The following is a 23,799-nucleotide window of genomic DNA, read 5'->3' on the forward strand; positions in this document are numbered from 1 at the left end:
AGCATTGGTGGATTAATACTAACAGAGTTCATATTCAGAACTTTCCTATTGTCCAAAATGGCCCTTTGTAACTGTTTTTCCTTCCCTTTGGAAGAAAAGCTTTCCCTTACCCTCTTCTTCCCTCCAGTTACTCTCCTTCCTCTCAGAGCTTCCTGTCGAAAGGGGCACTCATACTATTGTCTCCTACTTTTTCTGTTCCATCCCATGGAAAATGATTTTGACAAGCTCTTGAATGACCTTGGAGTCCAGTGGACCATTTTCAGTTCTTATTTTGCTTGGCTTCCTGGTAGTACTTGGCACTCTGCACACACCCCTCTTAAAATACTAATGGCCCTTGGCTTCAGTGACAGCACATTCTCCTGGTTTTCCTTGTGTCTCTGAACTATTTATAAGGGCTCCACTTTCTCCCAAGTTCTAAATATTAGGATTCTTCTGTGTTCCTCTTAGTCCTTTTATTTTGTCACTCTAATGCTCTCCTTGGGTGACTTTACTCTAATGGCTTTAATTATCATCTGTACATCAAAACTGCCAAACCTTTATTTTGGGCCCATATCATATATTATATTCCTGGTTTGTTGGCATCAGTTGAGAATCATTTTCTTTTCTTTTTTTAATTCTGGTATAATTAACATACAGTGTTATATTAGTTTCAGGTGTACAATATATGGTGATTCAACAATTCTGTATACTACTTAGTGCTCATCATGATAAGAATACTCTTAGGGAATTATATTATATTATATTATATTTTTAAAAGATTTTACTTACTTCAGAGAGAGAGCACAGGGGACGGGGAGAAGCAGAGGGACAGGGACAAGTAGACCCTGTGCTGAGCACAAAACCTGATGTGGGGCTCAATCCCACAACCCTGGGATCATGACCTGAGCCAAAATCAGATGATCAACTGACTGAGCCACCCAGGTACACTGGGAATCATTTTAAATGAGTACTTTTCTTTTTTAAAATTGTTTATTTATTTAAGTAATCTCTATAACCAACATGGAGCTCGAACTTGTGACCCTGACATCCAAAGTCCCATGCTCCTCTGCCTGAGCCAGCCAGGCTCCCCAAGAGTACTTTTCTTTATAAAAGGAGACCACTTTCTTCATCTGAAATCATGATCCCTCTCAATAGTAATTTGTAGTTAATCATTCACTTTTTGATATGTTAATGTGTTGGCCTTGAGGTTTACATAGGACTGTAGTCCCTTCTTACAAACACATTTGTTGCCTGTCTGAAACAGGCACACAAAAAATGAAACATCTTTTTTATTCTTTATACCCATTAAATGCATCTTCATATTTTTCTTTATTTGCTGTGTGACTAATCCACTTCTGCTTTAGAAATGTTACGTATTATGAGACTCCGCCATGGACTGTTTAGATATCCATTCTAGAATCATGAGTCTTTAGGCAGTAGAAAGTATTGCTGAAAGGATATGAAGTCCCACCTCCCCATTTAAATGCTCTTTGCCAGCTTCCAGCCTTGACTAGACAATTCACAAAGAAGCCAGCTTTTAGTTGGATCCTGTTAATTGTTAGAAAATCCTGTTACAAAGAGACATATTTCAACGGAGTCTAAGAAAGGGCATTACCTCAGCCCCAATTGCCAGTTATTTCCCGTAATCAGAACACTTTTCTTAGATGATTATGGCTTTATATGGCATTATCTTTTTTAGCAGCTGCAAAAGACAAAATTTAATGCTGATTGTATCTGACCTTGGGTGAATGAATGTGGCAATAGAACTCAGATTAGTAATTAATAACAAGGGAGACATAAAACAGAATTGCAGTCAAGACATTTAATTTTTTAAAATTCTGAGTGGGGATTAAAGGTCATTATTGAATTGTTGAATAGAACATATTTCCTATGAGAAAATATTTTAATAATTTAAAATGCTAGTAATACTTTTATATAGCTAAATTTCTTACATACTTAAAAATATAATAGTTTTTAAAAATTGAGATCTTCCTGATAATGATTCTTTTAGAAAATTGGCAGAAATTCGTAAGGCAGAGAGGTCACAGTTAATTGTAAACTGTTGTTTTCCTGATTTCACTGATTTAGCTTATTAGTTCGGTGTTGTATAGATAAAGCTTCATATTTTCCTGAACTATGGTGTAGCCAAGGATTTCAGTTCTTAGGGAAACTTCCGTAAAATGGGCTTTATGTAGTCTTTGTCTTGTTCCATTGCCCTGTTGAATAAAAGAAGGCTTTAAATGGGGCATTTAAAAATCTGAATCCTAATAAATGTAGAGAGAAAGAGTTAGAAAATCATTCTTTTGCAACTACTGTCAAAAGAATTTATTTGGGCAAAAACTATCCATGGATGTTTTGGAGAACAGAATGTATACAGAGTCCTAAAGCATGTTCCTACAAATTGTTTATTAATCTTAAAGAGGAAGCAAATATGTCTACAGTAGAGAATTTTAGGTAGACACTATGGGGCGACCTGATCGGGTAGAGGCCTGCGGCGTGGGTGGTGAAAGAATTCATCCAAAGCAGAACAAAGGAGATAGAGGTTTATTGGATACACGACAAGGGGGCAGCGGGCAGGGCAGCAGAGGAGAGACTATCCGCCAAGAGGTGGTGATAAGGGGCTGTAGTTAAGGGGGGACGGTGAGGAGATATGGGAACATATGGAATTTTACTTTTTTGGTACCCGTGCCTGGTTGTAGGTAACCCATTGGTCAGCTAGGGCCTAGCCTAGGTTGTTTCGAAGTGGGTCGCCTAATGAGCCAGTTTGCATTCATCCTGGTGGTCGCTTGTGGGCCCTTTTAACCTTACTCAGGTTCCCATTGCTCAAGCCCTCTGCCCAAAAGTGGCCTCTACAGACACCACCTTAACCAAATAATCTAAGTTCATGTCAGCAATGAGACAAATGAACATCATGTGCGTCCTGATGGGACGCGCTTGAGAAAGACGCACTATTTGTCCCTGCCAAAGTACATAGCCGGAATCAAATCACGGGGAAGTAGCTGACAGATCCAAATTGAGGGATATTTTAAATAATTAGCCTGTACTCTTCAAAAATTTCAGTGTCGATAAAGAGAAAGAAAGGCTAAAGAATTGTTCTAGAATAAAGGGGACTGAAGAAACGATGTTGTTATGTGTGGAGAGAGACAGTAGGAGAATGCATATGTGACAAAATATTAACGACTGTACTATTCTTACCTTTCCCCATATGTTTGAAAATGTTTCAGAATAAAAAGGTAAGAATATCCCAGTCCTGTACAACCTGGGCTCTGTTGCCAAGTCTGCGGTGGCTGCAGCCTAGGGTTCTGCCCTTCGGGAGGGCCATTTATTAGCTCTTCCTTGTTTCTGCCTCCTTCCACCTTCCCCATCCACCGCAGACCCTGTGTACCACCTGCTGACGTCAGCTTGAGCAGCCTCACTGTACCCATGAACAACCGCACATGTGCTGGGGTCTCAGTTCCTTGACCTCCTAAGCCCCAGCATCCCCTTATTCACTCTACTTGAGCTACTCACTCCCATTTCCTGGCCCCTGTGGCCACTCGGATCAGCTCTGGCTCTGCAGTCTTTATGATTATTATCCCATTTTCTGATCTCTTGGTCTTCATTGAAACCTCTGGACCTTAGCCTCTTCCCATGTGTGTCTGTCTCCCAGCCCCCTCTTGTCTTCACTTTCTTCCCCATCCATCTCTCCCCATCTTCTGTTGGCTATCACTGGAGCCAGTTAACAGATCATACACAGTAATCATACTTCAGGCAATTTAAAAGAGAAGTAATGGGTGAAGTGTTTAATGTTCCTAGACTACTTGCTAGCAAACTTTGCTACAATACCTTGATGGGAAAGCCAAGGGTATTAGTGACTTGACTTGGATTTTTCTACAGGGATGATTCAGATTTTTTTTTTTTTTTGGTAGCCTTTAGAATTTGTCCTCTTTGTCCAGAAGCTTCTGATTTGAGTGTTCACAGGTACATGTCCTGTTTTGTCCTTTGCATCATTACTTTCAGCTTTGCTATATGCAGTAATAGGTAGGCTGCTGCTGTGGCCTTAAAAAAAAATAGAAGGATAAATTAGAGTATTTTATAACTGGAGAGAATCTTAAAGATCACACAATTCCAACTTTACATTGCTCACATGAGATACTGAGGACCAGAGAGGTTAAACAATCTGCCCAAGGTTACATGGTTGGCATCTGGTTGAGTCAGAATCAAAATGGAAGTCTCTAGATTACAAATTCAGAACTTATTTTTATTATCCCATATGGATGGGTTGCTGGGTGGGTGAGTAGATGAGTAAATAAAAAGTCAAAGAAATGTCCTCTAATTCTTGCCGCACTCTGACTGGAATACCAGAGGTTTCCAAGAATGATCAAACTATGATTTCTTTCGTCATTTAGGGAAAGTGATAGTTTTGTTTAAGAGGCCTGTCAGTGTCTGGAGTCTGGGCCTCGTACTTTACTTTCACTTCCCTCTTGTTTAAGAAAAATGCTTTGCAGGGGTGCCTGGGTGGCTCAGACAGTTAAGCTTCTGACTCTTGGTTTAGGCTCCGATCATGATCTCAGGGTTGTGAGATCAAGCCCCACATTGGGCTCCGCACTCAACACGGAGTCTACTTGAGATTCTCTCCCTTTTTCTTCGCCCCTCCCTCTCTCTCTCTCTCTCTAAAATAAATAAATAAAATCTTAAAAAGAAAAATGCTTTCCAGGGGCTGCCACAGTTTGTGGATGAGCGAGCCTCCTGGGTTCTTGTCTCGCTTGCTGCCCAAGAAGCAGACTTTGTGACCATCTCATGCCCACTGGGCATGTGCTTTGAGCTGTTTTTCCAGTGAAGTTGGAAGTCTCACTGTGACAGTCACACACTGTAGCAGATGGCAGATACAGAATAACTGTAAACAAAAATAGCAAGGAAAACTGTGGTCCCGGAGCTGGGCCAGACTATTCTCATCATGCTTTGAAGAGCTAAGGTAATAGAAGTTTCTCCCCCTTGTTTAAAGCTTTTTGCTACTAGACGGTTCATACTCCTTCCAGTTCATTTGAATTCATTTTAATGAGTTCTATCACACTTGTGCCTCTCTTTCTTCCTGACTGGATGTCAGGCCCCTTAAAGTTACATGAAATATTTGTTCATCCTGATGCCTCCTCAGGAGGCCTCTGCTGGCAGAATTTTAAAAGCAGAGAGTCTTTAAATGCCTTATTGTTCTGAATATAAGCTTCTAGTTTAAAGAACTGTCAAATAAACTCCTATTTAAAAAACAAACCAAACCTAAGACTCCACCTGTCAGCATGAAGAGAAACACAAGACAGAAAGTCTTAACTAAAGAGCAATTTCATTCATTCAACAAATACTTACTGAGCATCTACTGTGTTCTAGGGACTGTTCCAGACCCAGGGGATATAGCAGTTAACCCAAGGGACTAAAATCCCAGCCCTTATAGAGGTGACATTTTAGTGGAAGGAGACAGATAATGACAAAGGAGTAAAAGACATGCTCTATCAGATAGCTTTAAGTGCTGTGGTGAGGAAGTGAGATAGGCAGGGGGCGGGGGCAGGGGGCCATTTTGAAAAGGGTGGTCGGGAATGGCCTCGCTGAGAAGGCGGCGTTTGAGCCAAGACTATGGTCTCTAAGGGAGAGCCCTATGGATCCTGGTTGGCACGGTTCTTCTTGCTCCTCACTCTTGGGTTCTGAGATGGGGTGTGTTTGTCTACAGTAGCTTGTGAAATTTTTAATAAACTGTTACGTATAATTAGGAATCTGGGGGGGTGGGCGCTAGAAGTTGTAGCTGGGAGAGAATTATCTGTTATTCCCCCCTTACTTTTTTAAAAAAGCATCTACTATTTATTGAGTGCTTCCTATGTGCCAGGCAATGTGCTAAGCATTTTATATTGATCAATTAACATATTATGAATACCTGTATTGACACATTACTAATACATTATTATACATTACTAATACACCGTTATTTTAACAGCCCTAGACAATATTTGTTCGTTTGTTCAACAAATATCCATGGCCAGGCCTTACCCCAGGTGCTGGGGATATGGCAGTGGACAAAATAAAGCCCCTATTCTCATGTAGCTCGGCTAATAGGGGGAGGTAGACAATAAACACATAAACATACGACTGTATAGAATGGCAGGCGGTAAAACGTGCTATGGAGAACAACAGAACAGGCGAGAAGCATAGGGAACGGGAAGTAGGGTAGGTGTGCGAGGGAGGACATACCGTTCTACAGACGGTCTCATTTTTTATGGCTGATTCCCAACGCCACACTGGGTTGTACAGCATAAGGGTAATAAGCCCAGTTTCTGGAATTACAGAGATCCGGATTTGACTCCATATTCTCCAGAATACAAGTTATTTCTGAGCCTCAGTCTCCTTATGTGTAAAATAGGGATAATGACCCTTCATAGGATTGTTGGGAGGATTAAATCGAATCGAATTGAGTGATGCACATGAAGCACTAAGCACAGGGCCTGGCACAAAACAAATGCTCTGAATTTATTATTTGCCTTCTTCACTGACCTCCTCCATGAATATTGAATTTCTAAATGCCATGGTAATGACTGCCACCATAGAAAAGAAGCCATTCAAAAACAAACACCAAGAAAAAACACAAACCCACACAAAAAACACCCCAGCTTGGCAATACAGAATCCACCTGTGCTGGGTACAGGAAATTGGCCAGGTAACTTGTTAAGCCTATGCTGTTGCTTCCTTCTAGAAACAAAAATAGAAGGCCCTTGGGACACATATGGCAATAGCTTTTATTTTTGTTTTTTTTTCCTGCATGGAATTAATGTGACAGGGACGACAAGCCCTGTTATGTGATGAAGCAGCAGGACCAGAAGCGGATCTAAGCTGTCCAACAAGTTCAGAACTGGACGACACAGATCTTCAACTCTACAGGCAGGGTTGGGGGTTATGGAGCCAGCAACCCCTCGGGTAGGGTCTATCCTATCTGGGCTCTACCCTTTGCCGTTTTGCAGGTTTCTGCTCCAGAGGAGAGCCCTCAGCTGGCTAGAGCGGCCCTGCGGTGTGTGTATGGGTGGGGGTGGGGGTTCTTAGGAATCAGGTGAGGTTTTAGAGGTCTGGTGTGGGTACACTCAACCCTGCCCTGCTGGTCTCCTTCCCTGTGCCAGAGAGGTGCTGGGGGAACTGTAGCCCAAAGAAGCAATAGCAGGATGTGGATCAAAGTCCATTTTGCCAGCTGCTGCCTAAGTAGTCAAAATCCAGATGTGGGGTTCTGCTAAGGCCCTGAGCTGGAGTGTCCAGGAAGTTGGACGCTCGAGGCCTAACCTGAGCCTGCTCTTCCCTCCCGATGAGACTGGCTCATCAGGCAGGGTCTAGTCAGGGGGCAGAAACCAGAGAGGGATGTGACGAGAGAAATGAAGGGAAAGAGCTGTTCATTGGGTATCAAACTGTTTCTAGGTAACAGAAAGGTCTCTGAAGGAGCTCTAAGGCATACAGAGATACGACAGTTCCCATCTCTAGGGCTGAGAGAACAAAGGGGAGAGATTGGAGTTATTAAAATCTAGAAACTTGGAGGAGGGTTCCTGCGGAACTGAGAGTAGACCTTTGACAATCGGGGCGCCCAGCTGGTGCTGGTGTCTCTGAGGGGCAGCCCTGAGGTTGGTTGTGCAAGCGCGGAGGAACTGCAGACTGGATCCAGTTGCCGCTACAAGGAGAACCTGGGGGGGGGGGGGGTGGAAGCCATTGCTAGGCGACACCAAGAGGGACAGGAAGCAGACAGGAAGGAGTGCGTCTCTCATCCCTCCTCCAGCCTCACCATCTGCCTTTACTGCCCCCCTTGGCAGAGCCAAGCAGGTAGCCCCTGGCTGATCACAATGTGGCCTGCAGAGCCCCAATCTCAGCATGCGAGTGGATTAGAGAAGTGTGGGGTGCTGGCTGACACGTGATAGCTTAGTAAGTCGCTCCAGAGAGGAATGCAAGGGCCAACAGGCACAGGCGTAGGGCATGGCTCAGCTTCCTGCCTTTGGAGCAGAAGAGGAAAGGCAAGAGCCGGGGAACTGAGCGTGGTGGTCCACCTAGCACACCTACTAGCGAAATACAGCCCGTGAAAGTACCACGTGCTTATCAAATAAAATAGCAACTCCTCCCCTGGGGAGTGGGGCGGGATCCCGGCAAGGGACTGGACTGAAGCAAGGCAGAGAGAGGACAGGGGGCTTCGATCACCTATTTCCCCTCGTGGGGGAGGAGTAGAAGTGGTAGTGAATGTACCGTGTGTAGCTTAGTGCCGGGCACAGAGTAGGCATTCCACAAACGGTGGCTCTTGTTATTCAAAGGAAGGAAGGGGACACATAGATTAGGGAAAGAAGTAACTGGCTATAGTGGAGAGAGCCCACAGTTTGGGACTCAGAAGACCTGAGACCATACTAGATAAGTGACCTGAGACCATACTAGATAAGTGACTTGGAGCAAGATACTTGCCTCTGTGAACCTTTCAGGTTTCCTTATGTGTAACATAGAGATGATACTTGTGGGGGCTAAATCTCTTCTAGCAGGCCCTTAGCGTATGGTAACTGTTTTGTCCCATTATTAATTATAGAAATAGTAAGCGTGATTATTTCTTATCAGTGGTGCTAACCCTAAGTAGAAGACACTTTAGTGGTCATTTATTCCACTGCATCACTCAGCAGACGAAGAAACTGAGACGCAGCAGACGGCCAGTAGCTCTACGGGGGTTACGAGCCTGGGCTACGGCTCAGTGAGGCCTGGGCTACGGCTCAGTGAGATCTGGCTTCCATTCCGCGCTGCGCATTTCCACTTACCTGCTAAGTGAGGCTAAGTGACCTTACATAGTCTGTCTCAGCTTCTGGGTGTGGTGAGGAGGTGAATCCACCGCCTGGCCCTCAGTAAGTGCTTCGTAAATAGCCCAGGGGCAATTCCTTTGCGCTTGAGGAACAGAGAGCCCCTGAGGTGAGGGCTGGCTGGTCAGGACAGTGACAATGACAGTCCCATAGAACAGACCTTGCCGGTGAGCCTGGGCTCTCTGTAATGATATGGTGAGAACACTTGAGATTTTGAGCCTCCTTATCATTTGCTTTACGATATTGAGCAAGTCGTTCTTATTTCTTCTCCCTGTGGTGTTCCCCTATAAAGACCGTGATACTTGACCTTATGTCTATTTCCTGGGGTCTTCTGGAAGCTGAATAATGAAATGAGTGTTTCTGGAACCAGAGCGTCTTGGAGAAACTCATAAATAAATACCCGCAGATGACGAGTATAGCTAGTGTACCACAGCAGTATTAAGCCAGGGATACTGGGACTGGAGGCTAGAATCCTGCTTTTAGAATTCAACTTGTTCTTGTTATAGTCAACTCTTAATTTTTATGCGCTAACTGGGAAAAATTATAGCATGAATAAAAGAAGCCAGCTGGTGTTGATTGCTCTTCGCTCTGAAACTTGAGGAAGGCATAAGAGACTATATTTTAAATCTCATTATCTCTCACCTGATCGCTTTCTTCAAAGCCATGAAGCTACAGGATGATTCAAAGGCTTAAAGCCCCAGAAGAGAGTCAGTGTGCTGAGTAATCCACGAACAAGAGGATGCTTGTCACTGTATAGCTGTTTGTTTAGCCATTCATTAACCAGGCGTGGGGGTCAACGCTTCACCTGTACTAGCTCATTCCATCCTTATTGTAAAGCTACGAAGGAGGGAGGTGTGTTCATTTATCCATCTGTCTTTTATCAGTTGAATCTCAGGTACAGAAGCCGGAGTGAATCATACTTTTTAATTCATTGTGCGTTGTCATCACTGGTCTATGCGAGACCCTTTCTTATGTTAGGTAATTAATTTGCTTGTTCTTTTACCCACATACGCTATACTCATTCACCCGCCCCCATAAATAACTAATCTATTTGTTTAGTATCTTATCCTTTGTATATATTCTTATGAAATGTATATTTTGGTTTTGTGTATGTGTGTTTTTAATTTATATAAAATGATATCATGTATATTTCACTGTCTCTAAAACTGTTCTCACTGAAGCACTGTATTTTTAAGCCCCATCCATGTTGCTATGGGTTTATTTAATCGATTGCTTCCAGTTGTGTACCCACCACGGTTATACATTCTCCTTCCCAGCAATGGCCAGCCAGATTGCATTGGTGTCAAACTCCCTACTGCCACGAGCAAAGAAACAGTGTATATCCATACATCTTCCCTTATGGGCTGTGTGAGGATTGCTTTGGGGTATATAGTGAGGAATGGAATTGCTACTTCATAGGGTAGAGAGTACGAATATGCCTGAGTAGTGCCGGAGGTAGGTGCTGTTCTTTTCTCCATTTTACAGGAGAGGAAACTGAGGCTTTGAGAGTTTTAATAACTTACTAGAGTCACACAGACAGTAACTAGCATAGCTGGGATTCAAATTCAGACCTTCTTGCCCCCAAAACTCTACTCCCCTGATAGAGAGTACGTGCAAGCAGGAGGGCAGGGGAAGGGGCACAAGGAGAGGGAGAGAGAATCCCAAGCAGACTCCTTGCTGAGGGCAGAGCCTGACTGGGGGCTCCATCCCATGACCCTGAGATCATGACCTGAGCCAAAATCAAGAGCCCGACACTCAACCAACTGAGCCACCCAGGCGCCCCCCAGAAACCCTACTGTTAATGGCTATGCCGTCATTATTCTCTGAGTATTTGAGACTTGAGGACATTTTACAAAAACATAAAGGTAAATCTCATTGTAGTGTGTATTTTCTTAGAACCTAGGAATCCAGGTGGACTGATTTTTTTCTGAAGCACCTATTTCCCTGTCCCATAGCTGCATAATAACTGGTTCCCTCTGGTTTTCATGCCCTGCGGGTCTGCAGCACTGAAAGCCGCATTGGTCATCCAGAACTGGTACCGAGGTTACAGTGCTCGGCTGAAGGCCAGACAACGCTATGCCCTCACCATCTTCCAGTCCATCGAATATGCTGATGAACAAGGCCAGTTGCAGGTCTGTTTTGCCAGCTCATCTCTTCTTTTGGTAAAATGCTTCTCTTGACCCCTCATAAGTGAGAAAAGGAAAGTTTGGGTCCATTTTAAGCTGAGGAACCTTGGTGAAAGCTTTAATAGAGGGCGACATTGTCTCCCAAGTAGCTGTGGAGAGAGAGAGTAGGATTTGGGAAGAGGATGGTATTTTTCGTTTCTGAAGTTTATATTTTGAAGAGGGCTGCCAGATGTCTAGTTAACTAATAAAAAACAGTCTTATTCTGTTCTTGGGCATGTGTCCCAGGAGGAAGTAAAGTTGTTACTTCATGAAGGAAAAAATATTTTAAGGAGTTAAAAAATGAAAGAATTTCCTGAGAACAAACCCGTGAGAGTTCTAGAAGAAAATATAGATGGGCAAGGAAGGCCTTTTTCAAGCTTGCAAAAATGATATATAAATCCAGCTTTAATGCTTCTTGGTAGAAAAAAAAAAGTCCTTTTTAACCATAAAGGAAAGGGAGGGTATATGATATCCTATGCGGCTCTGCAGGAGGTGCTACCCACCTGCTGAGGAGCACTGGAGGGAGGAGGGAGGAGGGAGGAGGGAGGCAGGTAGAGGTGGGACCTGGCAGCACCTACGGCAGCTGGGAGAGCGCGCCAACAGTATTGGCCACAGTGGCTGTTTGGAGATCATTCACTGACTAATGTATTTTTGTTTTGTCCAGCTATCCAACTTCTTTTCCTTCATGTTGGAAAACTATACACATATACACGAGAAAGACCCAGGTAAGTCAACTGTTTAGTCTTTTGAAAAGCAGTCATTAAATATTGAATTGTCCTCATCAAGGGATGTAAACTCTGAAGATGGGAGGACACTAAGCAGTTAAAAAGATGCCCACCTGTCTTGTCTTTGTGACACCAAACAACTGCTGAAATCAGTTTAAGTGGCTTTTTTCTCTGATTGTTGTTGACTAAATTTGACTGTTTAGTTTTGTCATTTTCACAAAGCTGAATTCGATTTCATTCAATGTTTATTTGTTGAACACCTTCTCTGAACCGCAATCTGTTGATGTACGATAGTAGCTTTAGTAAAGAGGATCTTATTTTTTATCCACAGAACTTTCATGCCAGGAGATCAAAATATCTTGAGTATCTCATGAAACAAATCTGGGGGGAAATGGTGGATTGAACACGGTTCTCTGTTTTCTGCAGAGCTAGCTGTCTGTCTCTCTGTCTATCATGTATGTAGTCGTTCTGAAATGGCTAAGTAAATCATCTCAGGGACAGGCAATACAGGTATGGTTTAAAATGATTTTAAAATTATAGTTCTTCCCGAGGCATGCGTTTCTCTGCAAAATCAAGATGACTGTTGTTATCTTCAAGGTAGATGCTAGACTGAAAAGCTTATTTTTCTTTAATTCAGGCTGACCATGTTTTGTTCTAATTAAAAGTGTATGGCATCTAAGAGCTTCTTAGAAGTCATCCAGCGAGCCCCTTTCACAGTGGCAAAAGAATGGTGTTTTAATGGTGTGCTTTGAGCTGAGCACATATGTATGAAACTAATTAAAGCATTTAATGATCTGTAGAAGCTTTCTAAATGGTGGAATAGCCAAACCTGAGGAGTGGGGAGTGGGAGGAAGTGGGTATTTTGCCATTTTCTTTCTTTTAGTTAATTGCAATCTGAAGATAGTTGTTTGTGCTTCATGTTCTTTGGCAAAATATTTCTGAGAGGAAATATAATGATGATGAAATGAAGCAGCGCTGTTTTTGCTAATGACCTAATATTTCGATCGGGGCTGTCCATCAGAATCACTTGCGGAGATTCATAGCCACAGATGGCTGGGTTCCAGCCTGGAGATGTTTACTCAGGATCTGTATTTTTAAAAATCTGCATGTCAAAAAATTCTGTACGTAATTTAAAAATATTAAAAAAATTTTATCGGAGAAGGGGACGTGGTTTAATCTTCTTACATAAACTTTTCTTGAAGTAGAACGTACATCAAAGCACACAAATTGTAAGTACAGGACTCAGTAAATTTTCTTGAAGTAAGCACGCCCTCCTAACCCGCACCTAGAGTGAGAAAGAAAACCCTGTCAGAACCACCGAAGCCTCTCCCCTGTCCCCCTGCAGTCACCTCCCAACTCCTCCATGACGGCTTTCCTGACTTCTACATCCTAGACTGGTTTTGCTTGTTTTTGAACTTCACTATATAAATGAAAGCTCGCAGTGTGCAGTCTTTTACTCAATGGTGAGAGTCATCCATGTTGTTGCAATTCGGTCATTCTTACTGCTGAATGATGTTCCATTTTACGAATTTACCAAAACATATCCATTCTATTGTTTATGGACATTTGGGTTGTTTTCAGTTTGAGTAATTTGAATGATCCAGCTACGCACATTCTTTTTTTTTTTTTTTAATGATTTTTTATTATATTATGTTAGTCACCATACAGTACATCCCTAGTTTTTGATGTAAAGTTCGATGATTCATTACTTGCGTATAACACCCAGTGCACCATGCAATACTGCCCTCCTTAATACCCATCACCAGCCTATCCCATTCCCCCACCCCCCTCCCCTCTGAAGCCCTCAGTTTGTTTCTCATAGTCCATAGTCTCTCATGTTTCATTCCCCCTTCTGATTACCCCCCCTTTCTTTATCCCTTTCTTCCCCTACCGATCTTCCTAGTTCTTATGTTCCATAGATGAGAGAAACCATATGATAATTGTCTTTCTCTGCTTGACTTATTTCACTTAGCATTATCTCCTCCAGTCCGGCTACGCACATTCTTGTACATATCCTTTTTGGTGAACATATATATCCTTTTCTTTTGCCATAGTCTCATTTCCGGTTATCTATTGCTACATAACAAACCACCCCCAAATTTAGTGGCTTAAAAACAACAGCCGTTTTATTGCTCGTGATTCTGTGGATCAGGCATTTGAACTGGACTCAGTGGGGATGGCTTGACTTCGTTCCATGTGGTGTCAGTTGGGCTCACTCAACCTCGCTGGGCTGGGTAGGGAGGTCTAGATGGTTTTACTCACCTGTCTGGGGCTTTGCTGTTGGCTATGAGCTTAGATACCTCAATTCTCCTCATGCAGCCTCTCTGTCTAGCAGGATATCCCGACTTCTTTACATCCCAAGAGAAAAAAGGCAGAAGCTGCAAGGCCTCTTAAGGCCTATTCTCTGGAACTCACACAAAATCGGTTCTGCCGTATTCTGTTGGTCAAAGCAAGTCACAAGGGCAGCCACAGATTCACAGGGATTAGGAAAGCTCCACCTCTTGCAGGGAGGAGCAGCAGTGTTATATTGTAAAGGGATGTGGATACAAAGGGGCATGGTTCACTGGGGACCATTATTATAAAGATGTACTACGACCCCGGTGTGGAAGTTTTGGGTTACAGGGCATGCGTGTGTTCAGCTTTATTAGGTACTGACAAACCGTCTTACAAAATTGTTGTACCAAGTTATACTGCCACCAGTAGATGAGATTTCCAGTGTTCTCTATCCTCTTCAATACTTGGAGTTGTCAGTCCTTTTCATTTTAGCCGTTCTGCCCGGTATGTAGTAGTATTGCATTTCTGCTTTAATTTGTGTTTCCCTGGTGAGCAAGGAAATTGGTCACCTTTTTGTCTATGTAGTGGCCATGTGAACATCCTGTTTGGTGAATTGCCTATTCAGGTCTCTTGCCATCCTTTTATTGGGTTAGCTGCTTTTTTCTTACCAATTTTTAAGAGTGCTCTAAATAATTCTATATATGAGAATATGAATCTTTGTTAGATAAACGTATTGTAAATATCTTCTCCTAGTCTTGGGCTTTTATCTCCCTAGTCTTTAAATGCTGCCTCTTGATGATAGCAGACATTCTTGATTTTAATATAGTACAATTTTTTTTCCCTTTGTGATTCGTACTTTCTACATCTTGTTTGAGAAATCTTTGCCTGATATGGATGTGTGTGTGTGTACATGCACAAAAATAAATACAGGAGAAACCTATAGGACAAATCAGAAACTAATGACCTTGTTTACCTACAGGGGGTGAGTGGATAGGTGGGAACAGGGGAGAAAGAAAGGATGGGAGAATGGAGTTCGGTAGAGGGCTGAGGGGAGAATAACACTCTGCTGAATGTACCTTTTTGTAGTTTTGACTCTTAGAACCATGATAATGTTTTACATCCATAAAAATATTATTACAAACAGGAGAAGAATGTGTGTGTATTTCCAAAATAGAATACACATAGTGACAAATGAAGTTAACTGTATTACAAATAACAGAATCACCTGATGGAGTTGGAGAAGAAACAAACTAACCTAAGCAACATTGGAAAATAGAGTTTTAACTATAATGAGCCTTGATGATGCTTCATTTATATTGTATCCTCTGTGAGGTTCACTGAGCTTCTGTGATATCTAGGTTGATATTTTCTATCAGGTATAGGAAGTTTTTACCCATTAATTATTTAAAATATCTTTCACATCTAAATATCTTTTTCTTTGTGAATCCCTGCTTTTAAACTTAGAAGGCCTTGAAATATTTAAAATGTGGATCGCTATGCCGGGATTTCTAGATTTTTTTATGGTTTAACTTTTTAAAATTTTAACACTTCATAAATTTGGGATTTTTTATATTAAACCAAAAAAAAAAAAAAAAGGAAGTCTTTATGCCTCATGGTTGAAAACAATTAAAAAGCACAGCTAAAAAGAAAATGTCCAAATAGTTAACCAGTTTTCCCCACAATGTTTATTTGATAATGTATCTTTTTACCATGGTTTGTAGTGCCTCCTTCATCATGTATTCATTTAAAAATGTATATTAGGGCATATTTCTAGGCTTCTTTCTCTTATACATCTCTCTATTATAGAGTACTAGAATCTTACTGATTTGATTATTGTGTGTAACAGAAAAATTAATTTACAGATGACTTCTGTAGGTTGATTTCATTTAAAAAATGTTTTCCAGCTTTATTGAAATATAGGTGACATTTAACATTGTAGAAGTTTAAGGTACGCACTACAGTGATTTCATATATGTGTATATTATGAAATGATTACCACAACGAGGTTAGTTAACACATCCATCACCTCACGGTTACAAGTCCTTGTGTGTGGTGAGTACTTTAAAAATGTACTTTCTTAGCACCTTTCAAGCATACAGTGAGAGAAGTGTGAACAATGATCACCGTGCTGTACATTACTGCAGGTTGCTTTCTGATGGCCTTCTTTGGTGGGAAGGTTCCATACAACCTCCACCTAGGCCTGTTTGGCAGAAGCGCCATGACCCTGAAGCAGGGTATATTTAGGGACCAGAAGATCACTTAACATTTCCAGATATCAGTGCCGGACTAATGGTTTTAACTCTGAGGCACAGGGTTAGTCGAGACTTCCTGGGTGTTCCACAGGTGGAAGGAGACCTGGAAGCTGTTCGTTTCTGTGTCCTACTACTTAGTTGCTCAAACCAGTTCATAGGACTTGATGGGGAGACTCCACACATCCATCCTATAAGGTAGAAAGCCAAAGCTGCTGTACGTAGCAATAGGTTTCAACAGAGACTGGTGGAAGTGGGGAGTGGGGCGGAGCATGTGCAAGTGCTGTTTTGACTATTCTTTCTGCTTCCCACATCAGCCAAAGTGTCCTATGAGACCCAGGTATTTTATATTTTTTTGTGGTTATGGTCAGTAAGTCATTTTCCCCATGATATCTCCCTAGTGATTATTGGTAGTATTTAACAAGCCTTTGATTTATACCTATTTGTATTGTGCTACTATTGAACAATAGCATGAATGAACTTACTATTATTATTGCTATTATTTATTAAATGTTTGCCATGTGCCATGTCTTTTAAGTGCTTTAGATATTTCATTTAGTCTTCATGACAAACCACCGAGATTAGTATTATTATCATCCCCTTTTGTTGGATGAGAATATTGGGGCTTAGAAGGTGACCTCCCAAAGTTATTTGTCTCAGCAGTAGTAAAGCTGTAATTCAAACCTCTGTAGTATTGAATTCTCCTATCAGTTTTCTGGGAGTTTCTCAGTTGATTTTCTTGAGTATGGATATTTAATCTCACTGGCCACAAGTAACTTATTTTTACATCTTTCTATTCGGTTGTCACTGCTTTGTGTTTTGTTGCATTGGCTAGAACTACAGAACAATGTGAAAACGAAGCAGTGAAACTAGGCATCCTGTTTTGTTAATGCTTTAATGGAAAAACAATTCTTGTTGATTTAAATTTTTAAAATTCTTTTAAGGAGGTAGGCTTTCATTCCTAGTTCTCTGAGTTTTTAAATAATCAGGAACAGGTGTTGAACTTTATGAAATGCCATTTTGCCATTTATTGAGTTTATTATATGGACACTCATAGTTTGAATCCAAATTCATAACCGAGAAATGAAATAACTATAAAATGCAGTTCAATCGGTGTTTTTCTTTTCCCAGCCATATCTGGAGCTTGTTTTCAAAGTGGCATGTGGGTGGTAGAGGCAGAAAGTATGTGTGTGCGTGTTTTTTTTGTTTTTTGTTTTTTTAATTATGGGCTTTAACATTTTTCCTGTCCAGATTTTGAGTTTGTACTGGGTAAAAGAAAAGATTATATGTGGGGGTAGTTTTGAGATATTTTCTTTAGAACAACTTGTAAAGGTATCATTTGGTTATAATTCAAGATTTCATTATATTTAATTAGTTTAAATTCGTGTTGACAGAATTGTAAACCAAATAGGTAAAGATTCATTCAAATTACATGTTGCACAAATCTTTACATATCATTGGAATTCATTAAATTATTCTTATTAGTTATAATAGTTACAGCCCACACTACTTGCATTTGAATTGGTACAGCTTTTGATTGCTTTCATACATGACCCACAGTAGCTACCCATATTAGGAAGAGAATCTATGTTATTTTTTTTAAATGTGGCTAGAAGTCAACAAAAGGATTATGATTTGATGTTTACTGATATTTCATAATGAGTAGCTTTGACTAAGAAATGGCTTAGGGAAATGGTGCTTTTTCATATATTTATCACGGAACTTACAAGAAATGAAGGTCAACAAACATATGGAAAGAAAGGCCAGGCTAAGCTTTTTTCGTTTGTTTTAAAGAAGAAAAACACTATTTTAATTTTGTTCTTAAAAAAAACAGGACTGCATTTTAATGACTGGAACTGATGGGATTGACTTCATGTGTGAGCTGATGAGAAAAAGAGAGCAGACAGAGCACGGGTGAAAGCGGTGATTGGGAAAAGAAAATCATGTCATGCTTGTACCTCACACAGTTGGGATTACTCAACAAGTCAGTTATAAGATGATATAGTGAGACCGGTGGGGTTGTTTTTGTCTTTCTTTGTTGTTATTGTTGTTTTCCCAAGAGGAGCCCAATATTTCAGTGTAGAGAGTCAGGAAGATGTATCTCTAAGAACGGAATGGTATGATCATTAAGACAGTTAAGTAGAGTATTTAGGCTTTACTGCTTGCACAATGGAACCTGAGATAAAATTTACCGAGCCGCTCTGCATTTCTAGTTTTCAAACATAAAATGGAATAATTAAGTGATTCTCAAATCTCAAACCAAATCCAAATGAGAAAAATACACTGCGCTGGACCACACTGAAGGCACACATTATTATTCTTAAATTTAACTTCTTATAAAACATCATCAACCACCACCAAAGAAGTGTTGGGGTGGGTACACAAGAATTTAGAAAGCATTTTTAAATTACCAAATATTGTGACTTATTTTAGAAAGTTTTTTTTCAAGTTTAGTTCTTAACAGTAATCTCTCAGCATAACTGGATCATGAAAAAAAAAATTCTAACATCTGCTAACGTCGCGCTTTCCAAACATGTCTACTCTAAATATTCAAAAAGATAGAAACTGCTTGCAGAAAACTTCTGATTCCCATTGGCTTGGTAGCAATTCACTGTTAATGAGTTGACGAATACATCACCATCCTCTGTATCCGTTATCTGTTAAAGAAATAATACTGTGTAATAAACAACCACAATAGCTCAGTGGCATGTAATAAACATTTCTTTTTGCCCACAAGTCTACAGGTTATCTGAGTGCTTCTGCTGATCTTGGCAGGCTTGATTTGGCAGTTTTTCTCAGGTCTTGGCGAGAGTTCACTCATGTATTTGGAGGTGTGCTGGCTAATGGCTGATCCATGGCCTTGGCCGGGTAACTCAGTTTTGTTCCCCATAGTCTTGGAGCTTTTATTAGGCTAGTCTGGACTTTGAAGTAGGAGCATGGGTTCAAAAGAGAGAGCATGGAAGCGTACAAGGCCTTCTGAGGTCTTGACTTGGAAATGGTATGTAACACTTCCACCACATTCTTCAGGCCAACACAAGTCGTGAACCCAACAATCCAGATTTGAAGCCTGGGGGAAAATAGACTCTTGATGAGAGCAGCTGCAAATCACATTAAAAAGAGCCAGGCTAGAGGCTGGGATAGACAATCAGGGTCACTTTTGCAATCAGTCTTTCATCTTTCTCTACCCGAATGGGCCCGATTTCTGTTCTCGGGCTGACTGTTTTATCGGTGCCTAGCAAGAAAGGGACCCTGGATCTCAACACCTCCTGAAATGCGCAGTGCAGGTGATCTGTTACACAGAAATGTCTCTCTGAGAGAGAGGCCCCATGGATATTTCTGCCTGTGGTTCATCATCTAACTTCATCTGCTTTGTTATCAAGAAGAAAAAGAAAATCATGCCAGAAAATCTGTTTTTACGTGAAGAGAGAAATCTATTACAGCTAAGTAAAATTTGAAGCGTTTAACAGGGGGAAAATTGAATGGTGCAGTTTAATTTTCTGTAGATCCTGAGTAGCACAGATGTTTGAATCAAATGCAATACATTGTTATGTTTTCAGCCTGATTCGTAAAAATCTGAGATGTAAGAGTAGGCAAAGAATGTAGAGGTAGAGTTTCAGAGCCTCCAAGTACCTTGACTGACCAGTTTTCCCTGTGTTTCTCCTTCTCCTCCCCACCAATGAACTCACTGCTTTGGTACAATGTCCACTCGGGAAGGGATGAGGGTGATTCATGTGAACGTACCTGATGATCTGAGAACAAATCCTTCCTCATGATTGTATGTGGGATAGCTTGGTATCCATAACGTACAGCACAGTGTCTTACCTGGGCTTGATATTCAAGAAAGTACTTACTGAATTGAAGTATGGGAATGTTGATTCCCCCATCCTTTCTGTCTTTTCTTTTCCAGAATTAGTTGCTCGACTTTTTGGTAGCACCCTCCAGGACTGCAAGGATAGACAGGAGTATGTCTCATGCATAGACGTCCCAGACTCCTATAATGGTCCTCGGCTGCAATTTCCTCTCACTTTTACTGATATTGATATACTTGTTGAGGCCTTCAAGCAACAACAGGCAAGTGGAAGCAGATACTGCCCTGATTCTTGTACGTAGCATGTGCTCAGTGACTATCTATTGAATGAATAAATGAAAATACTATAGTGGAAATGCATTCCCTTGGGGAAAAGCTTCATAATAAGTGAGAGCTACCCTCTGCTTTACTTAACCTATGAAATAGAAGTCTCCTCAGACACACAGAAACTTCCCATCTATCTATAGGCTTACTGCATTTCCTTTTTCTTTTTCTGAGATATAATTCACATATAAAATTCATCATTTTCAAGTGAGTGATTTAAGGGTGGGGGATGGGTGAAATGGGTGAAGGGCAGTGGGAGATCCAGGCTTCCAGTTATGGTATGAATAAGTCATCAGGATAAAAGCTACAGCATAGGGAATATAGTCGATGGTATCGTAATGGTGGTGTATGGTGACAGATGGGAGCTATACTTGTGAGCGCAGCCTAACATATAGTCGAATCACTGTGTTATACCCCTCAAACTAATGTAACATTGTGAGTCAACAATTCTCCAATAAAAATAAAGAATGTGTACAATTCAGTGGTTTTTAGTGCATTCACAAAATTGTGCAACCATCACCAATATCTAATTCCAAAACATTTTCATCACCCCAAAAAGAAATTCCATACTCATTACCATTCCCTCTTCCCTCACCCCTGGCAACTGTTATTCTACTTTCTGTCTCTATGGATTTGTCTGTTTTGGACATTTCATATTCAAATGGAATTATGTAATATGTAGCCTCTTGTGTCTGGCTTTTTCATTTAGCATAATGTTTTTAGGGTACATTCATGTCACAGCATGTTTCATTGCTCCTTTATTGCTCTGTCTGACTAATATTCTGTTATATGGATATACTGCATTTTGTTTATTCATTCATCAGTGGATAGACATTTGGATTTTTTTCTACCTTTTGGCTATCATGAACAATGCTTCTATGAATATTCATATACAGGTTTTTGTATGAATGTGTCCTCAGTTCTCTTGAGTATATATACCTATGAGTGGAACCGCTGGGTCATATGGTAACTCTGTTTAACTTTTTTAGAAACTCCTAAACTGTTTTCTACAGTGGCTGTGCCACTTTACCTTCCTACCAGCAATGCATGAGGGTTCCAATTTATTCATGTTTTTTGTCAACACTTGTTATTTGCTTTTGTTTATTCTTTTTAATTGTATTTTTATTATAGGCATCCTAATTGTATGCAAACTGATACCTCATTGTGGTTTTGATTTGCACTTCCCTAATGACTAAAGATGTTGAACATCTTTCCATGTTTACCGGGCATTTGTATACATTCTTTGGAGAAATGTCTATTCAGATGCTTTGCCCATTTTGAAATGAGGTTATTTGTCTTTATAGTACTGAGTTATAAGAGTTCTTTATATATTCTGGATACCAGATATATAATCTATTTAAAAAAGATTTATTTATTTATTTGAGAGAGAGAGATCATGGGGGGAAGGGCAGAGGGAGAGGGAGCAAGAGAGAATCTCCAGGAGACTCCCCGCTGAGCAAGGAGCCCAATGTGGGGCTCAATCCCAGGACCCTGAGATCATGACCTGAGCCGAAACCAAGAGCTGAACACTTAATCAACTGAGTTACCCAGGCGCCCCTCAGATATATGATTTAAATTTTTTTTTCATTCTGTAGGTTGTCTTTGCACTTTCTTGATAATGGCCTTTGATTCACAAAAGTTTCTAATTTTGATAAGTCCAATGTATTTATTTTTTTCTTTGGTTGCTTGTGCTTTTGTGCTATATCTAAGAATCCATTGCCAAATCCAAGGGCATGAAGATTTACCCCTTATATTTCCTTTTAAGAATTTTATAGTTTAAAAAAAAAGAATTTTGTAGTTTTAGTTCATTTAGTTCATGAACCATTTTCAGTTACTTTCTGTATATGGTATGAGGTAGGGATCCAATTTTATTCTCTGCACATGGATATGCAGTTGTCCTAGCACTTTCTGTTGAAGAGACCATTCTTTCCCCAATGAATGGTCTTGATACCCTTGTTGAAAACTAATAGGTCATAGATGTATTGATTTATGTCTGGACTCTCCAGTTCTATTCATTTGTGTATGTATCTATCCTTATGCCAATACCACATTGTCTTAATTACTATAGCTTTGTAGTTAAGTTTTTTGAAATCAGGAAGTATGAATCCTTCAATTTAGTTCTTCTTTTTCAATGTTGTTTTGGCATTTGGGTTCCCTTGCAATGCATTCGAGGATTGACATTTCCATTTCTGTAAAAAAAAAAAAAGCCCATTGAGATTTTGGTAGGGGTTGCATTGAATCTATAGATCACTTTGTATAGTATTACCATCTTGACAATATTAAGTCTTCCAATTCATAAACACAGGATGTCTTTCCATTTATTTAGGTCTTCTTTGATTTCTTTCAGCAATGTTTTCTAATTTTCAGTGCACAAGTTTTTTACTACCTTAAATTTATTCCTTGGTATTTTATTCTCTTGATTGTTATTGTAAAAGGGATTGCTTTCTTAATTCCCTTTGGACTGTTCATTGTTGGTGTATAAAAGGACAACTGATTTTTGTGGGTTGAGTTTATACTCTGCCACTTTGCTTTGCTGAGTTCATTTATTAGCTCTAGTAGTGTATATGTGTGTGTGTGTGTGTGTGTGTGTGTGTGTGTGTGTGTGTTTTGAGACAATCTATATACAGGATCATGTCATCTGTAAATAGAGATAGTTTTACTTTTTCCTTTTTGATTTAGATGCCTTTTATTTCTTTTTCTTGCCTAATTGCTCTGGCTAGAACTTCCAGTAAAATGTTGAATAGCAGTGGTGAGGGCGTTGCATGCTTGTCTGGTTCTTGATCTTAGTGGAAAAGCTTTCAGTCTTTCACCATTGAGTTTGATGTTAGTTGTGGGTTTTTCATAAATACCTTTCATCATGTTGAGGAAGTTTTCTCCCATTCCAAGTTTTCTGAGTGGCTTTGTCTTGTAAAGGTGTTAGATGTTGTCGAATACTTTTTCTGCACCAATTGAGATGATCCTGTGGTTTTTTCCTTCACTCTATTAATGTGTATATTACACTGATTAATTTTTTGTGTGTGTTGAACCACCTTCTATTCCTTGAATAAATCCCACTGGGTCATGGTCTATGCTTTTTTTTTAATTTTATTAGATTTTGTTTGCTGGTATTTTGTCGAAGTTTTGTGGTTTTTTTTTCTTATTTTACTCATAAGGGATATTGATGTGTATGTTCTTGTGGTGTCTGACTTTGGTATTAGGGTAATATTGGCCTTATAGAATGAGTTAGGAATTATTTTCTCCTCTTTAATTTTTTGGAAGAGTTTAAGAAGGATTGGTATGAGTTCTTTAAATGTTCAGTAGAGCTCACCAATGCAGGCATCTGTCTTGGACTTTTCCTTGTTAGGAGGTTGTTGATTACTAATTCAGTCTCTACTTGTCCTAGATCTGTTCAGATTTCCTATTTCTTCTTGAATCAGTTTTGGGAATTTCATCTAAGTTATCTAATTGTAATTATTC

At 40.3% G+C, this 23,799-nt stretch overlaps 1 protein-coding gene across 4 annotated transcripts in view; it reads left to right on the plus strand.

The window, feature by feature from the left end:
* The window catches only part of PPEF1 (protein phosphatase with EF-hand domain 1), a 122,315-nt gene that overhangs the window by 37,605 nt on the left and 60,911 nt on the right, over positions 1–23,799 (plus strand). For 3 of the 4 annotated variants that reach the window (XM_026480229.4, XM_044377565.3, XM_057310353.1), the window contains 3 exons: positions 10,803–10,930; positions 11,628–11,688; positions 20,119–20,282. In XM_026480229.4, coding sequence (XP_026336014.1) covers positions 10,803–10,930; positions 11,628–11,688; positions 20,119–20,282 — 353 coding nt within the window. Of the gene's footprint in view, positions 1–10,802; positions 10,931–11,627; positions 11,689–20,118; positions 20,314–23,799 lie in introns of those variants that run through there. The other variant, XM_048213717.2, reaches the window with a different exon arrangement.

Source organism: Ursus arctos, chromosome X, assembly GCF_023065955.2.
Source record: "Ursus arctos isolate Adak ecotype North America chromosome X, UrsArc2.0, whole genome shotgun sequence".
NCBI lineage: Eukaryota > Metazoa > Chordata > Mammalia > Carnivora > Ursidae > Ursus > Ursus arctos.